Genomic DNA, 19,221 nt, shown 5'->3' with positions numbered 1-19,221 from the left:
GACTGGCTAGATGTTTGTGATAAGGGTATGCAAATAAAGCTCTCTATAAAACAAAAATGGTTATTAGCACATATCCTAGCACTATTTCAACTTTGTGCTACCATCATAAAAGTAAACAGGCAAGCAACCTTAATTAATCAACAGAACTAATAGTCTACAAATTATGGTATAAAGTAGAGGAAGTTACTTCATCAATACATTTGAATCTGTAAAATTCTGAATCTGGTTTCCTTGAACTGAATGAAACAAATGTTAGTGAAGAAATTATAAGGTGATTATTTCTCTTATTTACATGAAAAGACATTTTGGGTCCTTAGTTTTTTTTCAATTATGATATGTGTCATAATTACCCAAATAGATACAGCAAGGATTTTTAAAGCAAACTAAGAAATTACATGTTAGTATAAAACAATGTCTATAGTTTGTCTTCAAATTTCATATATACACATTTGTAGTAACTTCCCTCCTCCTACATTTAACTGATATGCGGACAAATATCACATGCTAATTTATGCTTTTAATTTTTAATTCATAATTTTCTAATTTTATTAGTAAATGAAAATACCAGGAGCTTATACAATTGAGTGCTTTTTAGAAAAAAAGAACACAGTTCTATCTAGAGATATTTTAAAAATCCGAAGTACTCTTTAACATGAGACATAACACGAATAAAGGAAGACTATTTCTAGAATGGAAAAGAAAAGATTCATCATGCACTTTCTTTGATTAGCAAAACAAAATCTGAAGGAGTTAATTAAATTTTATAAAAAGCCTTTAGAAGAAAAATTGTCACTCTTAAGAAAATTTATATCATGATGATATCGCAAAGATTATTATATTCAAGTTTTAGTTATTCCCAACAAAAAGCATGTTCAGAATTTCTTCCACTTTCTAAAATATTTTTAAAAATTTTCTTGGAATACATGCCTTTTAAATAAGTATTTGAATGTATATTTTTAAAAAACTGAAAATAACTAGAATTTTCTAAATTCACGTATATTTCATAGAACAGTTTCAGGATACCTTTACTATAAGTTTTCTAGTAACATATTAACATAATATTTCCACTAAATTGTAACCAAAAGCTGACTACGTATCCACATTAGGGTATCCAGTTTAGTAAGCTGTCCTTTGCAGATACTGTTTCCTAGTAATTATATTTAAAGAAAATTTAGTATGGAAACCTACTTTTCACAGAAGTCATTCAAAACACCCCAGTAGCCTTCAGGGACAACAAACCATTCACAGTCACCTGGGCCAATATTTATATTAACTGAACAGAAGTTGTTATTTTCTTGATGACCTAAAGGTGAAAAAAGAAATCAACATACAATTAATTCTATAGAAAATGTGTCCTTAAACATGAAACCTTTAAAATGTTAATAGAATATGTTAAAGATTCAGTTGTTTTGCCTTTTGTGTTGAGTCTGGTTTCATGATTGTGTTTGGTGAACTACTCCTAACTTATTAAGGACTAACATGGAAGCCAAAATAGAGTTTAGGCTCTGATAGGCTGCTTGGTTAAGATACAGCATTAACCCAAGCAAGTTATTAAAGCATTTTAAGCACACTCTCCTTATATATAAGAACAAATATTAACATTTATATAAAAGTGCTATTTTGAAGATGAATGAAATAATAATTAGAATGGTGCCTAATAAGATACATTTGTTATAAATGTCATTACCTTTTTTTTTTTTTTCATTGTGAATAAAGTCTGAGCTTTTTGTTTGTTGTTTGGTTTTTGTTTTTTTTTCCAAGACAGGGTTTCTCTGTGTAGCCCTGGCTGACCTCGAACTCAGAAATCCACCTGCCTCTGCCTCCCAAGTGCTGGGATTAAAGGCGTGCACAACTATAGCTCAACTTAAAGCCTTGTTTTTAAAATAACTACTTGGGCTGGAGAGATGGCTCAGAGGTGAAGAGTCTATGCTGCTCTTACAGAGTACCTGTGTTTGATCTCAAAATCCACAATAGGTAGCTCTAAGGGGTTTTGACATCCCTGGGCTCTGTGGATACCTGCACTCATGAGCACATACATACCCATACAATTAAAAATAAAATAAATCCTTACAGAATAATATAAAATAAAACAGCTATTATCAAGGGGGAAAGAAAAGATCCTCCCCTCATATGAAGATCAACTTTATCAGAATTCAGGGAGATCATAACAGGTTTACTACAATGAAGTAAATGCTTGACCAAAAGAAAGGTGACTTAAAGCTTAGAGTATAATACTTTACATCTTGCCTTTCCTAGAATTCTAGTTGACTGACATAACAGACTTAAAATCTGCATTTCTGATGTAGTGCCCCTCATCCCTGGTTTGTTCTAGATGGAATATAGTCAAATTTCTTTCTAAGGAATTGTATTATATTTGCATTATTCTCATCTAACTGAGAATTCATGAAAGAACAGAAGCTTATAGTTTCATTTATCTCGGGGCGAACAATATAATGATATTCAATAGTTATTATAAGTAGATATTTGGAAATTCCCCCATAGTATGGACTCTAAATAAAAGTGAGTTCTAATTATAATCAGAGATTCCACGACTATATTATCTATATAAAAATATTTAAGGGTAAATACAGCCTTAGGACAACCTTGGAGTTTAAAATATATATGCTTGATGTAAAGAAACCTATAACAGATATAACTGTTTAATACAACCATTTAATACAAACACATGCAAAATGATACTTTTTATATTGTACTGATGAAAACATATACATTTCTTATAACACCTAAGAGTGGATGCTTCAGTTCTACTTGGGGGAATAAAATAATCAAGGGAATTAGAGGGTGGGAGGGACTTGAGAGGAAGACAAGAGGGGGAGGGGGGTAAAAGAGGGGGAAGAACCAGGTATGGGAGGACATGGAGTTGTACAGATGGTCAGGAAATTGAACAGAGGTATGTAACGATGAGGGATGGGGAACTGGGGTTAGCAACCAGAAAGTCCAGGATGCTAGGCAAGCAAGAGCCCACAGGGATGGCATTAGCTGAAATATCCCACAAAGGGGAGGGAGAACCTGTCAAGACCATATCCAGAGGTTAGACAAGCTTTCCCTTCACCCCCTGGTTGAGGAATAGAGCAACCCACCACCCATCTCCAAAATTTTAATCCAGAATTGCTCCTGTCTAAAGGAAATACAGAAACAAAGAGTGGAACAGAGACTGAAGGAAAGGCCATCCAGAGACTATTCCACCTGGGAATCCATCCCACATGCAGATACCAAACCCAGACACTATGGCTAATGCCAAGAAGTGGAGCTTGATACAGCTGTCTCCTGAGAGGCTCTGCCAGATCCTGATCAATACAGAGGTGGATACTCACAGCCAACCATCAGACTAAGCACAGGGAACTCAATGGAGGAGTTAGAGGAAGGACTGAAGGAGCTGAAGGGGCCTTATCCGGAACCAATGGGAGAGGAGGCCCTTGGTCCTGTGAAGGCTTCATGCCCCAGTGTAGAGGAATGCTAGGGCAGTGAGGCAGGAGTGGATGGGTGGGTTGGGAGAACACCCTCATAGAAGCAGAATAAGGGGGAACTGGCTAGGAGGTTTGCAGAGGGGAAACCCGGAAAGGGGACATTTGAAATATAAATAAATTATTTTAAAATAAAATAAAGAAAGAGAAAATAGCTAAGGATAATATAGTATATGAAAAATATCTTTTGAAATTGTTATGAAGATGACACTATCTCATAAATATACAACTAATGTTAATTAATTACTTATTAACTCACTGTTGGCTAAATATAAAATTATTGGATAAATTTTTTCTCAGTTATTTTTGCTTTTAATAATGTGTATGAATTCTCAAATGGGATTCTGGTTTTTAAGATATGAAATTATAATATACATTAAAATAATTTAATGCATATGCCCATTATTTTAGTCAATATTATTGAGAAAAATAAGCAAGGACTAAATGAAGAAATCTCTCTCAGAGGAAAGTATCAATACTAGAAAGATATAATTTTTTTAATTTTATGTAATATATATGAATTACGATAGAAATAACAGCACATAAAAAAATGAAATTACAACCTTCATAGGAAAATGTAAAGTTGGAGATTATGTTGCTACATGAAGTGAGCAGGCTAAAAGAACAAGTATGTTTTCTCTAATGTATGAAATCTATATATTATATTTTTAAACTTTTATTAAAAATGACTTGAAGAAGATAACAAGATGTTAAGATTTCTTGTGCAGTTACTTGGTGCATTTTCAGAACCTTCTAATGCCCACCCCCCACCCCCACCAAATAAAACTTTACTAACAGGGGAAAGGAGCATGGGAGTCCAAGGCGAATGAGAACTGAGTAGATAAAAATGCTTGGTATCAATCAAGCTGAACAACCAGTGGTCAAACCTCCACAGATACACATGGTAAAAGGATAGAAACTGACTCTCGAAATTTATATTCTGACTTTTACATATGTGCCATCGCACATATACACAGGTTAGTGTAAGCATATATGGACACATACAATAACCATGTCTAATGATGGAGCAGAAAGTAGAACATGGTTCTCTGGACAATTTTTGCCAGAATTTTTGTGTGTGTGTGTTACTTGTTGTCTTAGTAATACTCAGTCTCAGACGTTAATTTCCAAAGATTAATTATATATTCTACAAAGGAAAATAATCTAGCCTGCCAGAAAAGAAAAAAATGGTCTATATTAGTCGAAATCAAATTAATCTATTTTGTAATGATTTTTTAAACAAATTCATTAAGGAACAAAGAAAGAAAGCATTCTGGTTTTAAGTAATGTATACTTAAACATTTGAAGTTGAAACATGTGACAGATACTTGTTCCTTATCAGTAACTGTCCTAATTCATTGATGTTAGGATTATAGTGATTACTAAATATTTCAAAGATTATTCTAAAGTTTCATGTCAACCCATGGGCCCCAAGGACAGTATATTATTGATTGATGAAAACTTGAAAGCAGAAAATGAAATCGTTTGACATGAAGGAAATAATACCAAGAAGGCATATGACTTGCAAAAACTTAGCTGTCTAATTGGTGGTCAAGTCTATAGGATGAGTTTAGTTAATTACTTTATATAAAGTGCTTTTGAAACTGTCAGTTACAACTTAACTAGAGGACTATAACCACAGTTTCTTTTTAAAACCAAATAGAATGGAATAGATGGAAAAATGTTTTTCAAGTGTTATATATTAGACACACACTAGGTCACAATATAAAATAAGTACATAAATTATGATTGTTTATTTGTTTGTTTGTTTGTTTTTCAAGACAGGGTTTCTCTGTATAGCCCTGGCTTTCCTGGAACTCACTTTGTAGACCAGGCCGGCCTCGAACTCAGAAATCTGCCTGCCTTTGCCTCCCAAATGCTGGGATTAAAGGCATGGGCCACCACTCCGGCATGATTGTTTTTTTGTTTTTTTTTTTTTTAACTGTTATAAAACACTGTATCCCTACCATTCTCAGAAGTATGCAAGAACAACAGTTGTTTGGCTAGAGGGTACTCTAAAATTTTTCAGGAGAAATCATTAGGATTAGATTTGAAGGATATCAAAAGGAAGAAATTCTGACCTAAGTCCTGATAAAAGCATCAAATCTTACAAGATTAATCCTTTTAGTTCTATTAATTTTAAGTAGAAAGATGTTTAGTCTCTTTCTTTACATGGAAAGATGAAAAAAGCTTCATCTTTTATGAGATACTAATTCATAAAATTTACCTGGTGTTCTGCTTCCTGGAACTTTCATGTATAGTTGAACTGTGTTCATGCCCAGTATAGTATGACCAACGTGGCTTAGAAGATTTCCTGCAGATACAACTCTCACGAAGGCAGGAAGTTTAGTCAGCTCATGTAGCTGTAACTTCCACCTATAAAGAAATAAGAGTAAAACCCTGATATAAATATTTGTGGATGTTATGGATTTACTCAATCAGAAAATCTACATTTTACTTTCATGAAAGAAATAATGGAATGTATAAATTAACTTACAATGTAAAACAGTATTAAAAAAATTATAGGCCTAGAACATACATAAATGAAAAAAAAAAAACTGTCATAAAATCCGTGTCTTTGTTTTTTTAAAAAAAAGCATGTAACAGTATTACTATAAAAAAAAACTAGTTTAGCTGTAAAACCTAGTAAAATTATTTAGTTTGACCTCATGTTAATTTAGGAAAATGCTAAGAAACAAAATGGAAAAAAATGTAAACAATTCTCAGACAAAGCAAGGATATTTCTGTTTGTCAACTCACATAACTATCACAAGGACTTACTTTTTGTCATCAGACAGGTCAATGTTGGTCCCAAACTTAATGGTTTTAAAGGGTCCTTTTCTTCTTTTCCCAGAACTTAAAAAGAAAGAGGGAAATTAGAAGCACATCTTTTAAACAGAACCATTAAGTGGAAATGAAAAATTACTTACTTATCTGATGATGTAGATTCACTGTCTGAGTGGTCTTTATGGTGACTTCTTTTCTCATTTTCTTCCTAAAAATCAGAAAAGGGCATTTTAGCTTAGAATTCCACACAACTGGTTAATCTTTCCTTTATGTCACTACAGATTCATAGTACTTCTATTTGCAAGAAGAGAAAAACTGATGTAATTCACTCTAACACAATGCAACTTGTAGGAGAGATTTTACTAGATGAATATTTTTTGTAGGAGTAGAAAAGGACAGTGGAAAACTGTGCTGAGTAATTTATGTCAATTTAACACAAGCCAGAGTTATCTGAAAGGAGGGAACCTCAATTGAGAAAATGCCTCCACAGTATCTGGCTGTAGGATACTTTCTTCATTAGTGATTGATGGAGGAAGGCCTGGTCCATTGTTAGTGGTATCTCACCCATGCTGTTGGTCCTGGGTTCTAAAGAAATTGGGTTGCCATGAGAAGTAAGCTAACACACAGTACCCCTCCATACCTCCCCGTCAGCTCCTATCTCTAGGTTCCTGCACTGTTTGGTTTACTGTCCTGACTGTGCTTGATGATGAACAGTGTGATATGGAAATGTAAGCCAAATAAACCCTTTCCTCTCCAAGTTGATTTAGGTCACAGTGCTTTATCAAAGAAATAGAAACCAAAGCTAAGATAGTAAGCCAAATTTTAAGTTCATGTATAAATGATGTCTTAACTAAAAATGTGAGCTCAGTGGAACATTTTAAATATTTTAAAAGAGATAAGCAAATCTAATGAATGACAAACTCAAGACTTTCAGTCACATAGGAAATTAAATTTCCTGGTAGGATATGTGAACAAACAATTTAGCACAAAACAGTATTTCAAAGAGCTCACTTCTATGGATGTTTTATATTCATTTTGTGGAAGAACTCACAAAGTTCTTGTTATACTACTACATGATTTTAGTAATGTTTCAATGATGTAAGATCTAGAGGGATGTTTTAGTAATTTTGATTAGTCTCAAAATTCATATTTTAAAATATAAATATATATGTTGAAATTATATAATAATGTCTTATGTTTATTATATCTTGTTTCTACCTCTTCCTCAGCACTTTTTTTTTTAATATGACTGGAAGGAAGAACACTAATACTTCCTCAAAGGGTTGCCTACCTGGTAATATTAAACTGGCAGAAGAAAAGAAAATGCAAGCATATAAGAATAAGCATAAAGCAAACTCAAGACAGATGTAGGCTCCAAATCAGTGATTCAAGAGGGGACAACTTTGTTTTCCAGGAAATATTTGCCAGGTCTAAAATGCTTTAGAGAAGACATGGATGCTGCTAAATAGCCCCACAACAAAGAATTGTTTAACCCAAAATGTCAATAATACTGAAGAAACCTTGCTTTAATCATAAATACCTCAGATAACCCAGGAAACATTTTACTAGATAGTAATTCCCTCTCTACAAATTATTTACTGAATCAACTCATAGGTTTGCTTAAAGTAAAGTGGGTAGCACTTACAAGGTATTTAATGTAATATAATGTAATCTGATATTTACAAAAGTAATATCTTCTTTCAAAGCTACAAAATGAAATAATTTTTAAATCTCAAAAAATAATCTCTAGGAAGTAAATACTTACTCTCAATGATTCTTGGAATGAGGAGGCCTGGTACTGAGCATATTTAGCAATTGTAGTATGAGATCTATTACTTTCACAGTGCCAGATTTTCTTGGTTCCAGTAGGGTCCCAATTTTCATCTGCTGGTTGTAACAACTGTGTCCTCACTTCTACCATATGTTCATTGTTAGCTTCCACCAAAGTTTTAGTAGAGAAAAGTCCCAAGTCTTTATAAGTAAGCCATAAATAAATAAAACAAGTCAGTAAAAACAAAACAAAAATGCACCCCACTTCTGCCTTTTCTTTCAAAGACAAAGCATTTTATGGCACTATATCCATTTCTCCTAAAAACCAACCAGGTCATTTATATACTTTGAAGGCTTACTTTGTCCTAATGTTCATGATATTCAAATAGAGAATGAGTCGAGTCCAATGGTTAAACTTTCACATACTTAATTTTTGTAGGTGCTAGCAAATACTAACGGGGCTATAGTACAGTACTTGAGTACTTACACTTTATATTCAAAATTCTCATAGTTGTTCAACATCAGTCATTAGATAAAAATAAAAGCTAAATAAAAAAAACTAATCCTAAATTGCCAGCAACTAACACTAGGACCATTATAGATTGAAATCATGGACTCAAAGTAAAAATAATCAAAATTCCCCATCCATATTAAAAAGAAAATAAGTGGATGTGTGAATGGTGATTGGAAGAGGGGTGGGAGGGTGGGGGGTGTACCAGACTTTTTACTGGTGCTTTAAAAGGTTAAAAGACAGCATATATAGAAAACATTTTTCTTTTTACTTAAAAGCATACCTAATTTAAGAGCTCCAGCAAGGCCACGTATTACTGTAACAGGGTTGTTTGGGTTTGTACAAAATTGATGTAATGGAGGAAAGAAAGCATCACGTTTATTTTCCAACTGTAAAGTTAAAATATATGGTTACATCTTAGGAAAATACAGCTTTTTAACTTAAATATTATGCCTTATATTTATTTCCTATATAGCTACTTTATTTCATGCATTCATATTTTTTCCGATTTTCTAGTATTTTTGCACTTTGATTTTAACTGTGACTAAATAGCAACCACATACATTTTTGTGTACTATATGTTGAACAAATTAGGTAGCTGAAATTACATTTAAACTTCAAAACCAAAGTGAAGATTGAGTAGAAAGAACAGCTCAGTGGTAGAGTTTGCTTGGCCTCAATGGCCTCCACATAGAGTAAGATCACCAAATATGGGCTGGGTTCTAAGTCCATGGTAGAATGTTTATCTGAACATTCAGGAGGCTCTTAAGTTTTATTTCCAATACTACCCATATTGAAAAAAAACCACAAAATTTAAAAAGTTAAAAAACGTGATATAGAAGCTGGAAACGGTGGCAGTCAGTGTAATCACAGGACTTTGGAGGCAGAAGTGGGCCTCTCTGAATTTCAGGCTACCTAGAGTGACAGAGTGAGTCCTCTTGACCAAAAATAAAATCATCTTGGCCTGGAGCTATGGCTCATTGGTTATAAGCACTTTCTGTTCTTGCAGAGGAAGGACCAGATTTTGATTCTTATTCCTGTGGCTCACAACTACCCATAACTCCGGCTCCTGGGGCCACCTACTCTCACATGTATCTAATTCCATATTTGTAATTGAAAATAAGAAAAATAAATCTTAAAAAATTCTAAATGATAACGTATGTTCTTGATGCAACATTATTCCTGTAATTATGTAAATAACTACAGTATCAGGCAAGATTAGAAGATAGCTAAAGAATGGAGTATATAGCTCAATGGCAGAATACTTGACTAGCAAGAAAAGATCCTAGGTTTTACCCCAAGCAGGGGAAAAATAAGCAACAAATGAAGAATTAGTGAGGGAAAAGACAGCTTGATGGTAGAATATTTTCATTAATCTGTGCAAAAAGCAGAGCCTAATACCACCAAATTAACTGACTGATTATCCTGTCATATGCTGTAACATGGATGAACCTTGAGGACATGATAAATGAAATGTTAGTCATAAGGAAATTTGATTCCATATATAAAGTAGTGAAATTCATGAAAACAGAATTATGACTTAAGTAGATGGGGAAAAGATATTCAACGGATAGACACTCTGGCAAAGTATATAAGTTTTCAAGATAAGTTGTATAACAAGAGTATGTTTAATACTTCTTAACTATGTATTCACAAAGGGTTGAGATGGAGACTTTTGTCACACGCTTAAAAATTCAGTGAAGAAATCAAAGTTTCTCAAAGACAAGATTCATTTTCATAGATGTAAGACCATCCAAAGTATATTACCATAACATATCTAATTTTTTTTCTTGGAATAAGTTAATAAAGTGGTATCAGGATTTATTTGTGAAAAACACAATTAAGAATTGCTTTTATTGCCGGGCGGTGGTGGCGCACACCTTTAATCCCAGCACTTGGGAGGCAGAGGCAGGCGGATTTCTGAGTTCGAGGCCAGCCTGGTCTACAGAGTGAGTTCCAGGACAGCCAGGGCTACACAGAGAGACCCTGTCTCGAAAAAAAACCAACCCCACCCCCCAAAACAAAACAAAACAAATAAAAAAAAAATTGCTTTTATTCAACTCTTCAGACCAGATGCCTAAATTTCTACGAGATAAAACTAATAGTTTTAAATATGCTAAAAAAACCTTACATTTTTGTAACATGTATCCATCTATAATCATATTCTTTCTTTTATAGACATGCTAGCTTAAAAAATTATTTTATGTGAGTGTTTTGCCTGTATGCATGTATACCATGCATGTGCCTGGTACCCATGGAGGCCAGACAAGGGCAACTGGAGTTATGGATGGTCATGTGAGCACAGGTAATTGAATCTGGATCTTCTGCAAGAGCAACAAATGCTCTTAACTGCTTAGCCATCTCTCCAGCTCCAATGACCACATTCTTAAAACATCCTTTTTTCTTTTCTGCCATTGAAGGTATTTCTTTTAGCATGTGTACGAAACAGAGTGAATACTAAGGCCCATAAAATTGATAGTTTAAAACCCAGTTTACTTAAAAAAAAAAAAAAAAGTTAAATAGTTCCAAGTAGCTTTTGTTTAATACTGCTCTGTGAGCTGTGCACAACCTGGTTCCCGGTCGAGCACAGGCCTTGAACCCCGGGTGACCGGTAGGTAGTGACTTCCGCCTATGAGGGATGGCAGGTGTTCAGCCATGCCCCCTGAGCCCCTGGTACCTGTTGCAGCTACAGCCTCCCACAGCCACTGCCCCCCGGCCCCCCAGAGGTGTGTATCCATCAGCCATGTAGGCAATGCCCCAGGCTCCTGGTATTCTGTCTGGACTCCACTCCCACAGTTACTTGGCAACATACAGGTATGCTCCTCCCCACAGTTACCTGGCAAATCCATGTAGGCCCAGCCCACGACAAAAGGGGCTATTTGCCCCCTCTTCTCTTTCTTATTCTCTTGTTTCTCTTACTCACTTGCTCCTGCCTTACTCTTACCCTCTTGCTTTCCATCTCTTCTCCATCTGGCCATAGCTGGCCTCTACTTCCATACTATCTCCCTCTCTCTGCCTTTCTACAATAAACACCTTAAAACCATGGCCTGTCTCTTCTCATCATTACTGGAGCAATGGAGCAGGTGGTCTTCTGGAAAGCTGTGCATCTAACGTCCTGCCACAGGCCTCCCTGCACTCCCAGACAGAGCTCCCACCAATCCAAGCTGCCCGCTCAAGGACTCTTATGTCCTTAGGGTAACCAGCCAGAGCACCCCTGCAGGCCCACATTATGTTCTCAGCTCTTCTGCGGCATTCAGAGGCATCTGCAGCGCTCAAGAGTAAGAACCTGCCAATCTCGGCCTCTGTGCAAGCCCAGACCCCTGAGCCAGCAGTTCCCAGATGTTCTACAGGGACCTCACAATGTGCCTTCCCCACCCCTGAAAGCGGGATCCTGTGGCTTCTCACAGCTTACCACCCGCCTGCCTGGTAGAGACGGCATGGGTCTGCCTCCATGTGTGGCCCTGGCCCTGTGGAGGGCCGGATGCCAGACATGGGACCCCATTCTGACCTACAATGCTAAAAATTAAGGCAGTGAAAATATTTCTCACTTATTCTAATATACCTTATAATCACAGAGGAACTATGGGAATAGTAGCAATGTTATAAAATACATGCCCAGAATGTGCAAAGTACTAGGTTCAGTCTCCAGCACAACAAAAACAACAATAAATTTGTAATATAACCAACAATTAAAAAGGTACTTGCAAAATATCACAAAATATCTTTGAATACATCTTTTTGTTGCCAAATTGTCACATTGCTGCCAGTAACTGTAATATGTTGGCCTAAAAGATTTTTACAAAAGACATATAGAAGAAAACACTAACTTGGATGATTTCTAGCTAATTCAGACTCACATAAATACTAGGTGTAGGTGGATTCAACTTGTCCTTTGGCAAGGGAGGGTATGGTGAGGATGGTGGTCTTGGAGGCGGACATTTATCCAACAGAATGCTACTATTAGACAGGCCGTTTTTACCTAGATTCCTTTAAAAAATAACAGAAAAGAAAAATCAGTATTACATTTACATGGACGGCAGAAAACAATTCTGAATTAAGTTATAATAGATACTTTCATAACTCCGTGAATTTTGAATCTAGCAGAACAACAAAATTCTTCCTGCAAATTATTTTGATTCCTGGATCTTCCACTGAAGAAAACTAAAAGCACAATATGTTGAACATAAAAAAAAAAATCCCTATTTTGTTTATGATTTCTTTATCTGAAGTATGAATTCTAATTTCCTTTCAATTATCAGAATCTTTTCCATTCAAGATTGGTACATTAGCTCAACCAAGAAAAATTGCAAATAGTCATATTAGCAGTCTTTTAATGTGTCTTAAAACTTTGCTTGCAAAAATCAAGTCTGAAACAGACAGAAATTTCTCTGAAATAACTGACACATATAATCATCTATTTAAGAGACTATAAACATTTACTTATCAATCTTAATGCTGCAGACAGATGCAGGGTACATATGCTATTTTCTGAACAGTTTTAGAATACCACAGGCCAGATAATAAAACTTTATCAAAATAGCCCAAAGTAGAGAGAAAAGTAAGAAAAGTTATGGAATAAGATGGTTACAGAGAGACTTTAGAAACTATGTAATTTTAAAACGTTCTTTTTCCCATTCTGAAGTAACCATATTTAGTAGAGAAATGAAAAGAAAGTGTTCTGAGTAAAAGGACCTTTAAAAAAACTCTTCTGTTAAAAAGCTCCTAAGCCGTACCTGGGTTACTTTCACCTGAGTTCTGGCATAAGCTAGTATCAACCAAACACCCCACTACTTGCAATCTCAAGACCTTTTTGCTCTAAGCTTCAGAAGATTTGTCTCCAACTTACTCAAGTGATTTCCTGCCTCTTCATTAAGTTAATGCCTAGATTGGTTTAAATAGCTCAAGTCCACTCCAGAGACTGATAAAAGTTTTGGTGCGTTTAGCTATTTACAATATTAAGTGTCTATAATGAAGCAAATGACCTTTGTAAGTTTAACACAAAACTATGAGAATGTACTCAAGTGAATGTCCAAATGTCCTTACAAAATGAGATGGAAGAGTATCTTTCATAAGACATTAAGAAATATAGTAACTAGCCACTCCATAGCACAAAATTTTATTTAAAAAAAAAAAAAAGCCTTTCCACACTGCTTATAACTTTTGGGACATATTATAGCTCTAGAATCTACCTCCAGTAAACAATTTTTATGACATCTTGGTTTCTCATTTTGTTTTTAAAGCAAATTTCTTGAGTCTACAAAGACTGCATGAGGTATTGAGCCCCTGCTTTAACTGAATAGAAGCAAAACTAGGATAGGAGAGTAAAGACCAAGTTAGCCAAGGCAGAGGCAGGCGGATAGAAGACAAGAATAGTGGAATGTATCAAGGTACTGCATATCAGTCCGCTATGGCTGTTAACCTAGACACTTAAAGGGTTCAATGTTGAAATGAATGATAGTAACTTAAAGACAAAAAGAGGTTAATGTCCCCTAAATTAAAATTTTCTAAAGAAACAAATTTTAGAAATTAAGTGATCTTACAGTATGTTTTAAAAAATTTAATTTATATATATTTTAAATGCCGACATGGAAAAAAAAATCACATTAATTTAAGACTGGGTAGATGTGGTGATGCACACCTTTAATCCCAGCACTAAGGAAGCAGAGGTAAAGGCAGGGCAGCCTGGTCTGCATAGTGAACTACAGAGAGCCTGCTTATGCCTCACCCCATCCAAAAAAATAGTTAAGATTAATGGCAGCTGTTGCCATGTTACAGGCCATTGAGAAAAATGATCCCAGCAAGGTGGGATCAACAAAGAAAATAATAAAAAACAGACATAATTTCTGGTTAAACTTTAGTATATTAAAGTTCCAGTACTACAATTAAAGTGATATTAAGATTAATTTTAATTTATTTTAAATGAATTCTTCCCCCTATGCCAGTCCTATCCCATGCTCTAAGTAAGTAGCAAACTCTATAAAATAAAGTTTAATTTTATATAAACAATTAATAGTAGATTGAGGATATATTCTAATAAAGCAATGTAAATAGCAAAAGATAATATTTCTAGATGATAAGACATACTAGAACTGATAGATGTGAACTATTTCGTACTTTAAAATGAAATTGTTATATTAAATAGCCAATTTAACTGACCCTGACCCAATACTTGTATTTCCTATTTATAGAATAGTTATTTTCTGTTGATTAAACCCAGCAACCAAAGACCTTCAAAAATGTATAGCACTGCTTAAACTTAAAATTCAATGCTAGAAAACTATGCAGAATTTTTTGTGACTATTCCAAGCAATGTTAACTGCTTACATCCATGATTTATTTATACATAGGGGATGACAAATACAAACCAAAGATTAAAAATTAGATGAAACATGCACAATGAAAAGACCATTAATCTATATCCTTCAAATATTACTGAAAGATGATGCAATCTAATCAGATTGATTCTTTGATGATGACGTTTTTGTTCTAAACAGGACACTTATTATCCCTCTAAGTGTTTGAGAGGGTTTATCCTTCAAACACTAAAACAAATATGCTTTTTCTTTCACAAAAACCTAGCAGTCTGTTTTATCTCTCCATTGTCCCTTACTTTTCCTATCTCTTTATAAGCTCTTCTAGAATCAAATGAATTGTAAACAGAGACTTACCTGGGCAATTGCTGAGGTCTATCCCTAGTCTAACCTTTAACAGACTTTGTTCAAAATCAAGCAAACAATAATAGGCTTTTCTAGGCCTTGATTTTTAGCCAAATGTGACTGAGTTTCGTTTTCATCCCAAGAGCAGTCAACCACACTGAAGCCAACAACTGTAGTAACCAGTAGAGGGCAGTAACAGCACGTTTAGACATTGCACAATCATTAGTAAGTATAAGCACAACATTCAATCATTACCAAGCTCTGTTCAAACTTTTACTTTGGATGACTGATTACACTATCTTTTATTTATTTCCCAGATCTCGATCAGACAAATCGTCAAACACTTCACTCTGTGATTAACTTTACCACACTAACCTGCAAGCTTTCAGAACTTCTGCTGAGCTGGGATATATGGACACAGACATTGATGGTATGATCTGAGGACTAGGTCTGTGGCTAACTAGAAGCAGATCTGTTTTAATGGGGCTCTGAGATTCTTCCATTCCTTCTCCATTAATTGTGTGCAGCCCACTGTGAGGGCTGTTAAGGCTGGTAACACTGTTTGTGGTTGTCTGTTCAGTGGACTTAGGAGAAGGTGTTGCTGTGGAAATGGCTGAAGATGGTGAAGAGGCAACAGAATTATCAGTCTTTGTATGGACAGTTGGGTGGATGTTATTGACTTTGTCACAGGTTCCAGGACCCACATTGTTATTAGCTTTTCCCATCAACAAGGCAGAGAGCTGAGGATTGTCTGAACTTAGTAAACCTGGTGACTTAGAATCTCCATGGCTAGGACTGCAAACAGCATCTGCCATCACCTGATGGACATGATTAGGAAGTCCCTCAACACTGGCAGTGCTGTTAGGTGTCTCTCCAGTTTGCCTGCTTGTTTCAGGCACCGTCAATGTGTTTCCTGAAGGCTTGCTCTCTTTGGTTAAGGTAATGCCTTGTTGTCCACCTGAGGTAGCAGTGTGAGAGGAGAGGTGATTGAGAGCAGCCCCCTGTGTTACTGAATTGCTAGGCAGGGTGGGATGTCCATTCTGATTCTGAATACCAGAGCCAGCTGCCTGGAGATGCTGGGAAGGCCCAGTGGAAGATAGAGGTCGTTCACCATTAGGACCTGCCAAATGTGAACTCGGACCTTTGTGAAGCCCCTAAAAAGAAAAAAAGGATGGTTTAAATCTTATGTTTAACTGAGAGCATACACAAAATTTTAAATATTAAATGTAAAAGCCACTAAAAATAAGTATCTTTATAATTTGACCCAATTTCCAAGTTTGTCAAAAAAGTACTTTCAGTTAGCTAAAAGAATTTCCCTAATTAGTATGGCATACATTAGTTTACAGAAAGCACAGTGAACTCTAAATTAAGTTTTAAAACAGGGATTTTCATTTCAAAGGTCAAATATGGATAGACATATAATATCATTAATAATTAATCTATGAACATGATAAACCAAATAATGCATCTGTAATCTATTAAGAGATTAATATAGAAAGTAAATTAATTTTACTTTAAATGTAAAAGTAAATATATTCATCCCTAATTCATTTATCACTAAAGTACCTATCCTCTAGAGCAAAGTTTCTAAAATAGTTAAGACTCTACTAAAAAGCTTCCTCACTCAGTCAACCCCATATTTTATTTATATGTGTATAGAAATATACATTTTAAGTCTCTACTAATGACTTATAAAAAGCTGCATTTTTTTTCATCAACTGAGTATAAACATTTAGGAAAATATCTGCCAGGATACATAGATAGTATAGTATAGGTAAGGAAAGTTTTAAGTCCAGAGGAAGGTCACTTAATACATCTAGTAGAATAAAAATAAAATAAATAGAACTAAGACGAATAATTTTTACCTGAAAATTGCCCCCCTGGAATCACAATTTTCATTTCGTTTTACTGACAAAATAATTGAATAAGAATGTGAATTTCTCAGCCATATTGAACACTGGAATTGGGAACTAATTTGACAGTTTACAACTTGTTATAATTTTAGATAAAAAAAATTATGTGAGATTCATACACATTAGCATATTTCATCTTATATTCCCAATAACTGGACAAAGAAATTAGACCTATATTGTGAGTTGAGAATGACTTTAATAGCTGAGTTGAAAGCTTTTTTGAAAAAAGATTTAATTTGGCAGTAAGTTAAAGAACAAAAATTACATGACTATTAGGGGCTTTCCAGCTGCAGTATTATAAAGTGACCTCACGAGGGAAAATTTTGACCTGAAATTAGTTTAATATTTTTAGACAATTTTCTTACTTCATTATAACTATACTGTAAGGCTCCTAGGTAGTGGCCATGAAAGACTAGGGTTCCTTGCCATTTAGCATGTACAGAGGGCTGTGTCCTGCTAAATCATTGTGGTAGGGTAAAGTATTTGTTTCCCTGAGACAAAGTCTGGCTATGTCATAGTCATGGAAACCCTGAACTTGAATTCTTCCTGCATCAGCTTCCTGAATGCCAAGTTAGGATGAGCTAAGATTTTTTGTTTTAATGTTATCAGGCTTCTAAAATAGGATTGAGTATTTTTGAAAATATCAGCAATTAAGCAAGCCTGGGATTTAGAAGGGAAGGAAAATAAGAGAACTATTCTTCACAATCATAACAAGTGCTCTCACTTATTTAACAGTCAATTATACTTTAGAACCTTAATAGGCATCTTAACAAATAATGTTTAAAGATATTGAATTCCCAAAACACATCATCTCAAATAACAATTTTTCCTCTATTTTATCAATCTTTCTACTGAATGTTTCCCATTAGCTTATACTATTATTTCTCATTTTAATTTAAAATACCAACAAAACCAAATTCTGAATTCTATTTCTTCTTTAGCTATACTATTCCTTATCTGTACAACCTATATGACTGCAGATGACCCATGGGAACAGCCTATACTTGCTACCTCCAGTTTTATCTATCCTTTCATCTTGAAGCCAACTACACAATTAGGCTTCAACTTGTAACAATCCAGTGAAACTAATTCTATTCAAAAGTTTCCAAATCATCCCTGTATACAGTCAAACAGCAAATATTTGGACTTCACACCACATTTGGTGTGATGCAGTATTTATTTTTCTCCTACCCTTTAAAACTGCAACAAAGAAACACCACCCTTAGGTCCATACTACTAGAAAGGAGGAGGGCAAGCAGAGGAATGTACACCACAGGTTGTGGTGTAGATTTTGCTTGCATCCACTAATTTCTGAACGCCAGAAATATCACCTCGGGTGATCAATTTCTAGATCACCTTACTAGATTGTGGTGGTTTGAATAAGAATGACTTCTGTAGCCTTGGAGATTTAAATGCAAGGCACTGTTTGAAAGAATTAGGAGCTGTGAGATTTCAAAGCTTACTCCAAGCCTATAGTCTCCCTCTTTCTGCTGCCTGTGAATCCTTAGAACTCTTCTCAGCACCATGTCTGCCAGTGTGCTGCCATGCTCCCTGCCATGATAATAATGAAATACAACCTTTGAAACTATGCAAACCTCAATGAAATGCCTTCTTCTATAAAAACTGTATGGTCACAGTGCTTCTTCTCTGACTTCTCTAACAGCATTATTTAATATAACTTTGATATATCATTCTTGAAAGACAAGATATGGTTTATGTTCTCATCAATGCCCAATACCTCATACCTTAATCCTTTACTCTTGTCTTGTTAGTTCTTTAATTGCCTGCCTGGCAAATTGGACACTGTGACTCAATTTTGAATTCTTTCCCCAATCTGCTTCCACCCTTTTGTGACCTTACCCAACTACTGTTCTAGCTTTTCAAGACAGCTTAAAATGGAACTCTTCACTCCCATTCTCCACTTTGGCATTTTATTCTCTTCGACTCATTCTGTCTATACCCAGATGTTGACCACTATCTACTACTACTATAAAAATAGGCATTTTGCTTCTGAGGCCAGTGTAAGTTAGAAATTGTCTTGGGGTTTAAAAAATATTGTTTAATTTTTTCTTCATTGGTAAATCTTCCAGATTGTCTAT

The 19,221-nt window shown here is 35.0% G+C and overlaps 1 protein-coding gene across 9 annotated transcripts in view; it reads right to left on the bottom strand.

Moving 5' to 3' along the window:
• The window catches only part of Kdm6a (lysine demethylase 6A), a 103,971-nt gene that overhangs the window by 9,483 nt on the left and 75,267 nt on the right, over window positions 1–19,221 (bottom strand). For all 9 annotated transcript variants that reach the window (XM_021153679.2, XM_021153681.2, XM_029473489.1 and 6 more), the window contains 8 exons: window positions 15,585–16,363; window positions 12,411–12,540; window positions 8,837–8,942; window positions 8,038–8,243; window positions 6,416–6,480; window positions 6,267–6,341; window positions 5,713–5,861; window positions 1,189–1,303 (listed from right to left, as the gene is read on the bottom strand). In XM_021153679.2, the coding sequence (XP_021009338.1) occupies window positions 1,189–1,303; window positions 5,713–5,861; window positions 6,267–6,341; window positions 6,416–6,480; window positions 8,038–8,243; window positions 8,837–8,942; window positions 12,411–12,540; window positions 15,585–16,363 (1,625 nt within the window). The remainder of the gene's footprint in view (window positions 1–1,188; window positions 1,304–5,712; window positions 5,862–6,266; window positions 6,342–6,415; window positions 6,481–8,037; window positions 8,244–8,836; window positions 8,943–12,410; window positions 12,541–15,584; window positions 16,364–19,221) is intronic.

This window comes from Mus caroli, chromosome X, assembly GCF_900094665.2.
Source record: "Mus caroli chromosome X, CAROLI_EIJ_v1.1, whole genome shotgun sequence".
Classification (NCBI taxonomy): Eukaryota; Metazoa; Chordata; class Mammalia; order Rodentia; family Muridae; genus Mus; species Mus caroli.
Note: the sequence above shows the minus strand (reverse complement) of the source record. Positions and strands in the feature narration are given on the sequence as shown.